Here is a 15,154-nt window from a genome sequence, read left to right on the forward strand (position 1 = left end):
ACTTACAATCCCATGATGGTAACTGTCCATTACCGAGCTCATTGTCATTCACCTGTGTGGTGTGAAAACTGTCCTTCTTACAGGGTCTATGCCTCCCTAACTCTCTGCTCGATACATTCACAACACATACACCATTGCCGTGGCAACATGGTAGTTGGGTTGCTGTTCATCTTTACTCTCTAAACGTAGATCAATCTAAACAAGTTGGGTTGTCAAAGATCACATGTTCCATTGTAGCTACAGGTGTCAATTAAGGCTTTTATTTAAGGAAAAGGGCAGCTTATGTTGCACATGCTGGTTATAGTGCATTTCTCTCTGGACATCGAAGTAAAGCTGCCCAGTAATGATACAATCTTGATTTTACAAAAATATGTTTTTCTTTAAAGGTTATGCGTTGGTTTATCTTTTAGAGCAGAGAGGAAGTTCTTAGTAGAGCAGTTTCGGTCCACTTTAAAGTGAACCGGAGGTGAAAATTAACTGATGAGATAGCATTTGTATCTATCCTCCTACTCCTAAAAATTACCCTTTTTGAGGTATCCTATGGGGTTTTTTTTATGTTTAAACATTTCAAAGTAGATGTAATGTTTTATTGGCTCAGTGGCAGTATCTCAAGAGTCCCAGAGTTAAAATACATGAACTACTGACATTTTCTTATCTATCCCATGTACTCACAAGCTATTCCCTGCAGGAAATTTTTTGATGGCTGTAATTCCTTGTCAATGAGGGTTACATTATAATCTGCCAAAGGTCCAACAAAAGAGAAGTTGTCACTTGCATGCCTGAGGATTAACTCTTTCAGGCAGTAACATTAAAAAAAGGAGACAATCTGGTTTTTAATGTGTTTGGCACTGTACATACACTTGTTTATCTCATTATGTCACGTGATGCCTCGGGTATACTTTAAGGTATACAGGCGAAACTTGAATATCATGCAAAAGTCCATTTATTTCAGTAATTCAACTTAAAGGTGAAACTAATATATGAAATAGGAACCCTTTGCAGGTGTTTTGGATTAATTAGCTGATTAGAGTCCAGAATATTTAGCCTAGAATATTGAACATTTTCACAATATTCTAATGGTCTGAGATTTTGATTTTGGGGCTCTCATAAGCTGCAATGCATAATCATCAACATTATAACAAATAAAGGATTGAAATATCTCGCTTTGCATGTAATTAATGAGCCTGTTTCATATATTAGTTTCACCCTTTAAGTTAAATTACTGAAATAAATGGACTTTTGCACAATATTCTAAGTTTTCAAGTTTGACCTGTAAACCAAAGTTGATGAGTTTCTAAGTTCATGTTTTGATTTGGAATAGAATATGCCGTGTTTCCGATGCATTTGCAAGTATGGAAATAAAAGCTATTGTAGGGATTGTCAACTTTATGCACTTTTTTTAAACACACTGCTATTATTCGGAGCACAAGTGTATACCGGTAATTCTATATGTGGTGTTGATGAGTTTGTTATGTTGTCAGACTAGATCTTGAAGGGTATGATAATTGTTTTTACGCTCGCTGTTATAGTTTTTATCTACGACAGTTTTTCTAAGCTGATGCGTGTTTTTATGGAAAGTAAATACAATGTATATATCTTTAATGTCTATTCCTTTAACATTGACTAGATAGTGTTATATAGGACCTACATTTTTACTTCATTGTTTCTTTTTCTTCCTCACAATAACTGCCTTTGCCCCTTTTTCTTGATTCCTTCACAAGTTTTTTTCCTGTGTCCTCAGAGGGGAAGGCCTTTTATACTCTGCATGGTGACTTGCCATTGTTTGCCAATGTTTCATTTCATCCTTTATCTTGCAAAGGCTCATTTCCTCACAGACAGAAGAAAGTAACAAACACTGAATATCCTCTTGTCTTAAAGGGATCTGAGCAGTAAATTACAAAAAGATATAAAACAAACCTCTCCTATGCTCCTTTCACACTGTGCAGGTTATGTTGTGATATGATTGCATTGCAACGGAGCCGAAAAGTCGCATCACGCGGTATCATTGCGGAGCGACCATACAGTGAGGTATACAATACAATGAGAATATGCCTAACTTCCAATGTAAATGCACACGGTGCCTTGTAAACGCACTGCAAGCTGTGTGTGCATTACCCTGACTGAACACGCTACATCAGAATCAATGTGATAGCCCCATAGGAATATCATTACATTGTGCTGTGACGTGAGGATATTGTCCACTGCGACACAATGAACATAAAGTGAAAGAAGCCCAAGGCTGAGGACATCTCCGAAGCATGCAATGTGTCAGCCAGGAAAGCACAACACTACATCACCCCCCCCCCCCCCCCCCTTTTCCCCTCCCAATAGCACACACTATTTAAAGGGGGATTCATTTTATATATTTTTGTAACTTGGTCCTCAGTGAAAATAAACATAATATAATACTGAAAACTAAAGGTAGCCTTGTGGCTAAAAGATCCACCCATCTCTTATCGGAACCCCATTAAAGAGGGATGGATCCCTTCCATTGGCACTATTATATACACTCAAGGATATAGCAGAAAAACTCAGAAAACCAAAAATTGCAAAATATACTTTTTCTTTTAATAGTCCAAAAAGTACAGAAATGTGTATACAAAATCTTCAAACACGTGGTAAAGTGCATATAATTGATATATGAACTATGTATGCAAATGTGCATATAATTGATGAATTGCAAAAGTATATTTTGCAGTTTTTGGTTTCCTGAGTTTTTCTGCTGTATCCTTGAGTATACAGTATAATAGTGCTTGTGGTGGTGATTGTGGTTCACGTACAGGGATTTTTTTTTTACTCTACCATATACAATATCACTGATCCCTTTCATTGCACATAGATTTTCAATATATTTCAGCATGAACTCCATTGAAATCGATCAAACGTTTCAATGTCAATATACTGCCATTACTGACCTGCCCTAAATTGATGGTGATTTTCTTGCATGTCCAACCGATAATTCCAATCTATTTTCTGTAAGAATCAACCAAAATGATGATCTATTTTACATTATGGGGTATATATTTCCGGCAGATTTGGACAGTGTGTTCTGTCGAGAATCAAACTAGTGTCTGGTACACACAATGCAATTTCCTGTCAGAGAGATGGGGAGAATAGATAATTTCCGACATTTGCTTTCCATAAAAAATCGAACAGAAAAACGATCAGAAATCAGATCAGATTGGTCAGAAATTATTCGACCCGTCTATCTGATGGGAAATTGCATGGTGTGTACCAAGCATAAAAAAATCTATAAATGTTTGACTACCTTAATAAAATAACTGTCTGAAGATGTGAAAAATTAAATATAATGAGACAAAAGGGAAAGGAATGCAGATGTTTTTTAATGTAAAATTAGTGGCAGCTCGTCAAATCATAAATTAAATTGCCATAGGCAACATTATATTATGACACGTGGATATATACATGTTATTTTATGGGCGTAAACTTTTAATGCTCTAAACATTAATGCCCATTAACTATGTAATGACTAAAATAACAGGAGCGTAAGCAGGTAACAGGTGCAATATTTTTGCCTGCTTAGGCTTAATGTGCTTGCTCCCCCAGTGGTAAGAATGTGGTAAGAATGTCTGACTGCAAGTCAATGGCATTGATTTGACATGCTTTGTTGTACAAATCTTGCAACGGACATGTGACTTGCAAATGTCGCAAGTCAATGGAAATTTTACTTTCTTATTTCAAATGCCAAAGTTTGCATGAGAATGTGCTGTTAAGTACATACAGTTTTATGTTAACTTTATTGGTATGCACAGAAAACTCAGAATGCAAAAATTTGGATTAAACCGCAAACAAACAAAAAAATCGGATGCAAAAGTTAGCAAAAACGCAAAATCGCAATTGTGAAAAAAGGGTGCAGAAATGGCAGGGATAAAGGCCTATTTGCAGTGGGTGCCGTATCCGTTTCCAAATCTGCTGTTACAAAGCCACAGCTGAATAGATATATCCGTGAATACAGCTGGCACTATTTTTTGGGGGGCCACACACAATTCAGATGCAGCCTATTGATTGCGATAGGCTGTGATTACACATCCGAAATTGCATGCAAAAAATGGCCGCGATTTGCTACTAGTGGAAATAAGCCCTAAGTGTGAAGGCACCCTTAGTTGTATAGAATAACGTGCATAACTCCATGCTTTAGAGCATTAGGCCTGGAGCCCCTAGCAGTACGTTACTAAGCCGTTACTAAGTGCTCGTGATTTTAAAAAGCACAAGCACATTCCTAATGTAATGCAATGGGTGTGATCCCACTTGAGCGATGTGAATTTATAATAATCCCCCATAGCATTGCATTAGCAAGAGCTTTACAGATCCGTAGTGCTTAGAAAAGGCTACTAGTGAGTTTGAGCCCTAAGGCTGTTTAGTGAAACCACTTAAGGACCGGGCTATATTTCAGAAATCTGTGCTGCGTGGGCTCTCCAGCCCACAGCACAGATCAGCAGGCACGCAAGGGCGATCAGACTTCCCCCCCTTTTTTCCCCACTAGGGGGAGGTCCTGCTGGGGGGTCTGATCGCCGCCAGCTGTATGTGTTTAGCGGGGGGGCCTCCTCAAAGCCCCCCTCCGCAGTGATTTCCATCCTCCCTTTCTTTCCCTCCCTCCCCTCCTCTCTCTGGGTGGCACAGGACGGCGATCCGTCCTGCCCCGCCTCTGATAGGCTTCAGCCTATCAGATGCCGGCGATCCCGGCCAATCTGAGGCCAGGGATTGCCGATCTCCTTTACGGTGCTGCTGCGCCGTATGATGTAAACACAGGGGATTTCTTCCTCGCGTGTTTACATCTCCCCTGCGAGCCACGATCGGAGGCTTGCAGGCTGTTCACGGAGACACCCTCCGGCCATTTTCATGTAAAACAACTTACGCCCTGCCGCCGCCTATCGGCGTTAGGCGGTCGTTAAGTGGTTCTCACAGTGCCTCACTTGCATGTTATGCTGGCACTCAGTATACTATGTATGTCTGTGTATCTCTAGCGGATGTCTGTGGCATAATAACAAAGTTATGTGACTAGTGTCTTATCTAAATGAAAAGCAACAATTTTTGGAAACTACGCTCCACCACAGACATGCAAGAGCTAAAGACACTAGATGGTGTCAGAAGGGCCAATGATACTGCTTTAGTGGGCAATTCTCACTTTGTAGAAATGCTTACCTGTCGTTTTAGCAGATTAGACAATATTGGCGCCTCTGGGAATCCGAGGAGATGATTCTAGCCTTCTGGCGCACAGTGGATCTGACAGTTACAGAGCAGCAGTCATAGTCATACTTTACAACCACAAGGGAAAACAACAAAAATGGCAAAAACACCGCTCAGAATGGTTATTCTGTTATAGTTCTCTCTGGCTGTGACCCGAACAACGATTTCTTGTACAGATTTCTACATGTAACGCCTCACGTTGCAGCATTGTAGAGTGAGGAATATCAGGTGCTCCCCTGAGAAACGCCTGTCCACATCCAGCTACACAGAAATAAAACGTGGAAGGCACATTACAGATATACTATCTTCTGTTTCCTACGCTTCTCAGTATTATGTCTGGCTGCTTCCCTTAGGACTCTGGGTTTTCTTTGACGGTTTATTCCGGTGTTGGGTAGATTGGTCTCTGTGAAACTGAATCTGCAGTGGGAACAAGTAAACTCTCTGTGACCCAGTACTTTATAGGGTCTCCATGAATCCAAGGAATATCAATAGTTTGATGAGATAAACCTGTGTAGGTACAGTGCTAAGCATACAAATAACTAGGCTGTGTCTCTGTTTCTTTCTCTGCCTAAAAGAGTTAAAATTCAGGTATGCAAATGACAGTTTCTCTTCTATCCAGTCGACTACTGATAAGGAATTACAGCCATAAAACTCTTTCCTCACATAGGACAGCTTATGAGAGCAAAAACTATTTCTCATAGACTTTATCTCTGGCATACTTCAAAGAAAGTGATATTGAGCAGATACAGTCAGGGCCCATTCACACTAGAAGCGCTTTTCTGAGCGTTTTGCGATTGATTCGCGTATTTTAAAATCGCTCCCATTCATTTTCACTGAAATCGGATACGCAATCGCAAAATTGTGATTTTTCCACGATATTTACTGCGATTTTAATGAAAGTGAATGGGAGTGATTTTAAAAACGCTAATCGCAAAACGTTTAGAAAAGCGCTTCTAGTGTGAATGAGCCCTAATAAAACAGTAAAAGTAAAAGAAGATTTAAGTAGATTTAAACATAAAATAAAACTGAGATATTTAAAAAAAGGTCATTTTTAGGAGAAGGAGGATAGATACAATTATATATCTTATTAGTGTATTATTATTTTCACCTTGATGTCCTTCAGGCATAAAATAAAACTTTGGGATATCTCCGTAAGTCATTTTTAGTAAGTCATTTTTCTTAATAAGTAATTTTTGGGAGTCGGAGGATAGATACAATTGGTTATCTCATCAGTGTATTTTCACCTTAGTATTCCTTTAACAGTGCATTTAAATATACTGTCAAGTGTCCATTGTAAATGCTTACCTTTATAGACTTTATTATTTTGTTGTCAGCGGGTAAGAAGGTGATTTTCAGCTCCTCTGTGTTGCAGAACGGTCACGACCACGTCACTTGCATAAGTTGGGGTGTCATGTTTTCATCTAATAATTATTAGATATAGGTAAAGCCAGTGCTAAGAATGCCCTACTCACTCATCAGGTGCAGTAATACGCAGATCTCGCTTGGTGACACCAAAACAAATAAATCTGTGCTAATATGTGCATTTCTTTACCCCTACAGGGAGGTGACCCCTGGCCAGAAGTACCAATACCAAGTTCAGGTTGTCACTGGGAAGGAGCTTGGAGAGCCTTCACCACCCCTGATTCACATACATGGCGCCCCTTTCTGTGGGGATGGAGATGTGAATGAGTAAGTCAGACAAGACTGATAATACATACCTCCCAATTTTTTGAGATGATAAAAAGGGACTCTTAAGATACCCCCCTGCCACACCCCTAATCACACCTCCACCACACCTCTAATAATGCCCCTGGCACAACCATAGTCATGCATACCATAAAGATTTCATAAGAAAAATATTTTCACATGCCACTGGTCCTTCCTATCCTTGTTCAGTATCTTCGTATTAACATATGCAAATAAGAAATATATTGATTTAAAGGATGGGATTAAAGTTTAGAGTGAATTACTGTATATACTCGCGTATAAGCCTACTTTTTCATCACAAAAAAAGTGCTGAAGAGTTACCCCCTCGAATTATATGCGAATCGGTTGAGCAGAATGGATGGTGTAGTCTGATTTGTTACTAGCAGAGGAGCATAAGGATTGTGCACTAGTAATCCTGCTTTTGCCAGCTGGCTCCTTGCTGTGTCCATGCCCCCACCCCCCTCCCCTGAAACATGGTGTGCAGAGGACTCTGCTCAAGATTACCTGTGTCCCCTGGCTTGTGGAGCAGAGCGTGCAAGCAACGTGTCAGCGGTGCAGCAGGATTCTTCCTGTGTGGCAATTTCTGTATCTCATATCCATGACCCCATCTAGTGATGTCTTGAGACACAACTATCATCCTTGTGGCACATCTGGCTATTAGGAAAGGGTGCTGACTTGTACTGGGGCTCATCTGGCTACTGTGACGTGGGCTATACTTGAGGATGGAGCTTATAGGTGAGTCAATCGCTTTTTCCTGATTTTTGAGGGTAAAGTGGGTACCTCGGCTTATACGCGGGTCGGCTTATATGTGAGTATATACGGGTACACACATTTTTCAGAAGAAAAATACATATATTTACACAGATCTGCACATCAGCCTTGAAAGAGGAACAGAGGGATATGATTGCCAAAGAGGGACAGTGCTGGCTCTGCGGAACACTACTGTTTACACTGTGCTGGTTAGAGAGGGATGAGCTGCAGGATGTAGCTGACATTTTTTACATGGGGGAAATAATGAGAAATCCAGATATTCCAGCTTGTCTGCTCACATCACCCCCTGCACTGCACAAACAGAACGCTAAGGTACTCACAAGTGGAAACTACGTGGGGACAATTCCATTAGTGCGCTGTGTTTGCAATGCGATTTTTCCCGATCACAATTTTTGCATTGCAATCGTGCCATACATCTGATGGAACGCTGTGCAGTCATGGTAGTGAAAAATATAAGAAAGCCTATTGCACTATTTCATAGTGGAATACAGCCCTAGCGGCTTATACTATACATACTGGATTTGACATGCCTGCAAGGCTGGATTTATACTTGTTGTGCCCCTAGGCCAAGTATGTTGTGTCTCGCCTTTCATGGGCAGCAGTGCCCCTCCCATCCTATATGCCGTCCCCTGTTCCATGTGTATCAACGATGTACTGTAGCCCCCTTTTTCATATGCAGCAACCCCTCTTTCAAGCTCAGTTGCTGCCTCGGGCTGCTGCCACCCGAGACCCGGACCTTTGCGGCCTTTCCAGAAATCCAACCTGCATGCCTGTATCCTAGAAAATAGTGAGATATGAATCATACACGTGTGCTGCATTATTGATCCGTACGATATTGATTATTGATTTTAAATACACAGTATGCTGATGAATTAAACCCGAAATGTACTCGGTGTTAATAAAGGTGTGTTTTGTGAACACAGGGAGCTGGGAGAGCAGTGTGATGATGGAGCCCTACAGGATGGAGATGGCTGTTCTCAAAGGTGCCGACTGGAGCCAAACTATGTATGCAAAGGTGCGAGCAGTACCTCGCTTCTAGCAGAAGTGAGACGCCACAAATACAACTGACCAGTTTTATCTCTATCACATGTGTTTTGACAGGACAGCCTAGCCTCTGCTACGTAACCAGTGAAGATACTGCTGATGGCTCTCCTGATGACAACATTGAAGTGTCTGTGAACTGCCCTGGGCAAAACTCCCAGGAATACATTGATCAGTGGGCATCTCAGGCTATAGCTTCACATGAAGATCCTAGGAAGTGTCCAGTGTCTGTACTTATAGGGGAACCAGCACAGAAGGTAAGTCACACATTTATCACAAAACTTAAATACAGTACACATAGGTGATTGCATTCAATAGTAAACTTGCCTTAAAGGACAACTGAAGTGAGAGGGAATATGGAGACTGCCATTTTCTTTTAAGCAATACCAGTTGCCTAGCTATCCTGCTGATCCTCTGCTTCTAAAACTTTTAGCCATAGCCACTGAACAAGCATGCAGCAGATCAGGTGTTTCTGACATTATTCACAAACACTGGTCCACATGACAGCCCAGGGGCCCCAGGTCTCTCTCACTCACTGGGGCCCCCAAACCACCATGCGACACCTAGAGGGAAGTGCGGGCAAGCCCTGGACCTCTCACCTCCAGGGAACTCACCCCACCACCTCTAAACTGAATGCCAACTGCAACAAACACAATTGCTAACTTCCAGTCAGAGCAATATCCTGCCTCTATCTGGCCAGCAGACGCTAGTCAGCCAATCAGGTGCACTGTCATACACCCTTGACAGTGCACCTGATTGGCTGACTAGCGTCTGCTGGCCAGATAGAGGCAGGATATTGCTCTGACTGGAAGTTAGCAATTGTGTTTGTTTCTGACATTATTGTCAGATCTGACAAGATTAGCTGCATGCTTGCTTCTGGTGTGATTCAGACACTGCTGCAGCCAAATAGATCAGCAGGGCTGCCAGGCAACTGATATTGTTTAAAAGGAAATAAATATGGCAGCCTCCATATACCACTCACTTAAGTTGTCCTTTAAAACGTGGGCCTGAACTCTTGCGCAGGACAGACAGAAAACAGAAATGCATCCTGTGTGTATTTAGAGAGTTTAGCCTGTTTAATTCCCCTTCTGTGTCTAATCACAAGTTGTAATCTGATCTCTCCCCTGTGTCACATGTTTGCTAATGCCAATTGCCAGAGATGGCAGATAAGCCCATTTAAAAGCACAGGAGGTTAACAATATGTCTGCTTCCATGAATCATAAAAGTAGAAACAGTGCTGATTTATTTTAGGATTTATATCACCAGTAACAAATAAAATCTTTTTTGTTTAAAGGTTATTATGCTGTTGCGTATCTTTTAGAGCAGAGAGGACGTTCTGAGTTCATGTCCGCTTTAAAAAGGAACTGTAGTGAAAATAACATTTTGAATAAAATTGCTTTTTTTTTTTTCAATATTCATTTATAAATGATTGTCAGTGTTTGCCCATTGTAAAATCTTTCCTCACCCTGATTTACATTTTGAAATGTATCACAGAAAGGGACATCCTGTGCAACTCTGTGGAATGTTTGTTTCTTAGGCCTCTTTTCCACGGACAGTTCATAGGCTTGCTGCTGCCTTGTAACTGCTCACTCCTGCCTGGTAACTGCTTGCTGAGCACACAGCTCAACCATTAGTGGAAAAGAGGCCTTAGAATTCCAAAGCCAGTGAGAATAATGCCTGGTCTCCCAGAATGCTCTGGGAGAAGAATTCAACATAATCCAGGCTAAGCATCACTGAGAGGGGGTGGGGCTGCATGCCAATATTATGCAATATATAGATACTAGCCTGTTTCCAAACGGGCTAGGTCTGTCATTTCTTCGCCGCGCGCATCCACCGCGCGCACATGATGCATGCGCACGACCGCCACAAGCACGTGATGTGCACGCGCACGCCGCACACACATGCCCACCCTTCTGCCCCGTCCTCCTCCGGCTCTCGGCAGTGTCTCTGCGTCTTGTCCCTGCAGATGCGCAGGGCAAAAAAGCACTGACACAGGGACAGACGCAGGGACACTTGCATATTATTATAGAGGATAGGAAGTGTCTCTGGTGCTGAAACCAGGAAAATGAACGTACAAGTGGGTATCCTGAATCATTTACTGCATTTTACTATCACTATGATGCCTCTTTAACAAGTAATGCTCAAAGTTTGCAATGACTATATTCAATATAGAAAGTACCTGTGTGGCTTTTTAATTTGACTTTCTAATTTCGCTCCAGAATCGCTGGCAAACCGCTGCAGGTAACGCGTTTGCAACTAGCGATAATCGCAAAATGCCTTCTATCGCGCAATGAGAACACTGCCATAGGGTACAATAGTTAGCGGGAATCGCACGATTCCCGCTTAGGTGTGAACAAGCTCTAATGCCGCATTACTGTTGCTTAAAGTAGGTACAGTAATGCTGCTGCATACAGGCATGGAAAAGTATGTTTTCCTGTACCTGATAACGTTTGCATTTAGAGGTAACTAACTGCAAGTGAGTTACCATAACGCTACACGTTACAGTGCAATGCTAATGTCACACTGTGAAAGTCCCACAGGCTTATCAGTGCAGTGCGATAAGCTGTGTTATAAGAGTTTATAACGCAGCTCCACAATGTGAATGAGGTCTGACAGAGATCAGCTTGTATATTACAACAAAAGCAAAATCTGTTATAGAAGTACATTACATTATTGATAAATGGCTTACTACTTGGTGCAAGCACACTTAAAGAGAAACTCCAACCAAGAATTGAACTTTATCCCAATCAGTAGCTGATACCCCCTTTTACATGAGGAATCTATTCCTTTTCACAAACAGACCATCAGGGGGCAGGCACGTGCAGAGGGGGGTGCTCGGGCGCTCCAGCACCGCCCTTTGTGGGGCCCACTGCTCTGGGCCCTTCTTTCTTATTGAGTTTCCAACTGCATGTATTTGCACTGGCTGTCTGTTATTTCGGGCTGCTTATACTTGTGCCTCATTTGTTTGCACGAGCTGATACAAAATGTATACATTTGAGCTGCTAAGGCACCTATACCAGCCCCTTTTCTCCAGCCTGAGCCTGAAACAAACTGTGGCTCTATGATTGGTGCTGGCACGGAAGCTCCGCCCTCCCTCTCTGCTTGTTTGCACTCTGATTTGTTGCACCTCCAGCTCTCCCTAGAACCGTATAGCTACTCCCCCCCCCCCCCACGCGTGGCAGTGGACCGGCTCTTGGAGTGGTTGGAGGAAGAGGCACAGTCAGTGCAGGAGGTATAATCGAGCACACAGCAGCCTTGTCTGACCCTCATCAGTGTCATTAGGACCTTCTGAACTACGCATAGCCCCCAACCGTCCCGTTTTCGGTGGGACAGTCCCGATTTGGGGGGCTGTCCCGCTATCCCGTAATGACCCCCCAGTGTTCCGGGCGGCTGGGGGGGTCAGATGTGCAAAAAAAATGATCGAGGCGCCAGCCGGCGGATGCGGTGTGTGGGATGCGGGTCTGGGATAATATTGTCCCTCCCTCCGAATGTGCCCCCCAGTGTCCCCCTGTATGTAGAAATTAGGAGCGCAGCGGAGCGGGCAGTCTTACCATTCCTCCTCGTACCGGACATCTTTTGCTTCCATCTACTTCCTGTGAAGTCACAGGAAGCGGAGAAGACCAGATGCCCGGTACGCGATAAGGAATGGTAAGTGCCTGCCCGCTCCGCTGCGCTCCTAATTTCTACATACAAGGGGACACTGGGGAGCACATTCGGAGGGAGGAAGGGACAATATTATCCCAGACCCACATCCCACACACCGCATCCGCCGGCTGGCGCCTCGATCATTTTTTACCTCCTCACCCTGGGCACCCTCACCCTTCTCTCCACCCACAATTATTTTTTTAATAAAGGAGATATATATATATATATATATATATATATATATATATATATATATATATATATATATTATAAAATGATTGACTAGGGGTGTGTCAGGGGGTGTGGTTGGGGTGTGTGTCGGGGGTGTGGTTTAAGTGTCCCGCTGTCTCATCTCAAAAAGTTGGGAGGTATGCGCTACGTATGCTGTGCCCCGATCCCCCTCCTCTCTCTCCTCACTAGAGGCTGCCAGCGTGTTCTGCAAGGAGACTATTGCTTTTGAAGAAAACTGACAACTTACTGAATTGCATAGGGTGGGGGTTCCTGGCTGCGGGAGACACTGCTAGCACAGATCACACAGGCAGAAATCATGCAGAGAAGAGAGCCTGCTTAGATGCCCCTCTGACTAGCCTTGACCTGGGGTCACTCAGTCATCTCTCCTCTGGCCATTTGTCTTACCACAGCATTCTTAACCCTTAAGAGGCAAATACTAATTATGCCTCTGGAAACATGGGCCAGCCAGTCCTCACTGAGCATGCTGAGACTTGCGGTTCCTGAGAGTAGTGTCAATATTTATAACTGAATGAGCTGCAGCTCCTCGATGATCTGACAGGGCATGCTGATCCTCATGGTTCCACACAGGCTCCATTTGTCATAGGTTTGAAGGCAAAAACGAATGTTATTTGTGGCAGAAAGCAAGACAAACTTCCCAACTAACACTAAGCCCCTTTCCATAGGCTTGTGATCCGATTCAAAAGCGGATTCACAGCAGTTTTCCGATCGCTACAGCGACCAATAACATGTAAATCGCGGTGCTATCGCCAGCCAGCGCGATTCTCGTTGCAATCGCATTACATTCCCGACAGCTGTGAGCTAAACAATAATAGTGGAAATAACAGTTTCCATGATTGCAATCGTGCTTACTAATGGAAAAGGGCCCTTACATGTCTAAAGGTTAATAAGCACAATGCAATTTTTGTGTCAGACAGATCATTCAATCATTTCCAGCATGTTCGATCTGCTTTGCATGATCAAGATAGGGATCAATTTTGAGATCAGTACTGTACAAAATCGATCCCTTTCTCAATTAGAAGCAGATTGGAATTATCTGATGCAAAAAGTGCTGTAAAAGACATCAGTGCTATATAAATACATAATAATAATGTGGTAGGACATTAGACTATGACTATGTTAGGATTAGATTGTGAGCTCCTCTGAGGACAGTCAGTGACATGACTATGTACTCTGTAAAGTGCTGCAGAAGATGTTAGTGCTATATAAATACATAATAATAATATGGTAGGACATTAGACTATGGTAGGGATTGGATTGTGAGCTCCTCTGAGGACAGTCAGTGACATGACTATGTACTCTGTAAAGTGCTGCAGGAGATATCAGTGCTATATAAATACATAATAATAATAATAATATGGTAGGACATTAGACTATGACTATGGGGTATGGTAAGGTTGTGAGCTCCTCTAAGGACAGTCAGTGACATGACTATGTACTCTGTAATGTGCTATATAAATACATAATAATATGATAGGACATTAGACTATGACTATGGTAGGATTAGATTGTGAGCTCCCCTAAGGACAGTCAGTGACATGACTATGTACCTTGTACAGTGCTGCAGAAGGTGTCAGAGCTATATAAATACATAATAATAATATGGTAGGACATTAAACTGACTATGGTAAGATTAGATTGTGAGCTCCCCTAAGGACAGTCAGTGACATGACAATGTACTCTGTACAGTGCTGCAGAAGATGTCAGTGCTATATAAATACATAATAATAATATGGTAGGACATTAGACTATGACTATGGTAGGATTAGAGTGTGAGCTCCTCTGAGGACAGTCAGTGACATGACTATGTACTCTGTAATCTGCTGCAGAAGATGTAGGTGCTATATAAATACTGGATAATTATAGCCACACTTTAGCCCCACCCACAACTCTTAAGTGTGCTGCTGACCCCTTTTCTGTTCAAAATTTGTTTTTTTTTGGCTTTTTGACCGTAAAAAGTCCTGTCACTGCAAGGAAAGGGGGTTTGGGGTAAGGTTTCCTACCACTTGTTGGTACTACTGTGCGGGGGGGGGGGGGGGTTTAGAAATGTGAGCACCCCCCACTTAAGGACCCTCTGCACGGCCCTGTCAGGGGGTGCTGTATGACTGATATTGTGGTGAAACCCCTCCCACAAGAAACTCTGAGGACCGTGGTACTCCTGGCAGTTTCCTGTCTGTGAACCTTGTTGCATTGTGGGAAATAGCTGTTTCCAGCTGTTTCCAAATTCCAACTGCCAAAAAAGCATGCAGCAGCTTCATCACCTGCCAACAGTAAGAATGTCACCATGCAATAAATGTCAGAATGTAAATCAGGGATTTTAAAGATTTTACAGTGGGCAAACACTGGCTAAATCATATATACATAATTATTGTAAAAATGAAGCACTTTTTTATTACATTATTTTCACTGGAGTTCCTCTTTAAGTATTGGCACACTTACATCTTAAAGCGAACCTGAACATACATACACATGTCATGCTTACCTCCCGTCTACTCATCAATCTCTTTCTCCTCTCCTGCATCCTGTTTGTCCA

General features: G+C 42.5%; 1 protein-coding gene across 9 annotated transcripts in view; it reads left to right on the forward strand.

Moving 5' to 3' along the window:
- PAPPA2 (pappalysin 2) overlaps positions 1-15,154 on the forward strand; it is a 478,727-nt gene that overhangs the window by 287,586 nt on the left and 175,987 nt on the right. For all 9 annotated transcript variants that reach the window (XM_068239634.1, XM_068239635.1, XM_068239629.1 and 6 more), the window contains 3 exons: positions 6,769-6,897; positions 8,610-8,701; positions 8,788-8,984. In XM_068239634.1, the coding sequence (XP_068095735.1) occupies positions 6,769-6,897; positions 8,610-8,701; positions 8,788-8,984 (418 nt within the window). The remainder of the gene's footprint in view (positions 1-6,768; positions 6,898-8,609; positions 8,702-8,787; positions 8,985-15,154) is intronic.

The sequence above is a fragment of the Hyperolius riggenbachi genome, chromosome 6, assembly GCF_040937935.1.
Source record: "Hyperolius riggenbachi isolate aHypRig1 chromosome 6, aHypRig1.pri, whole genome shotgun sequence".
In the NCBI taxonomy this organism is placed as follows: Eukaryota; Metazoa; Chordata; class Amphibia; order Anura; family Hyperoliidae; genus Hyperolius; species Hyperolius riggenbachi.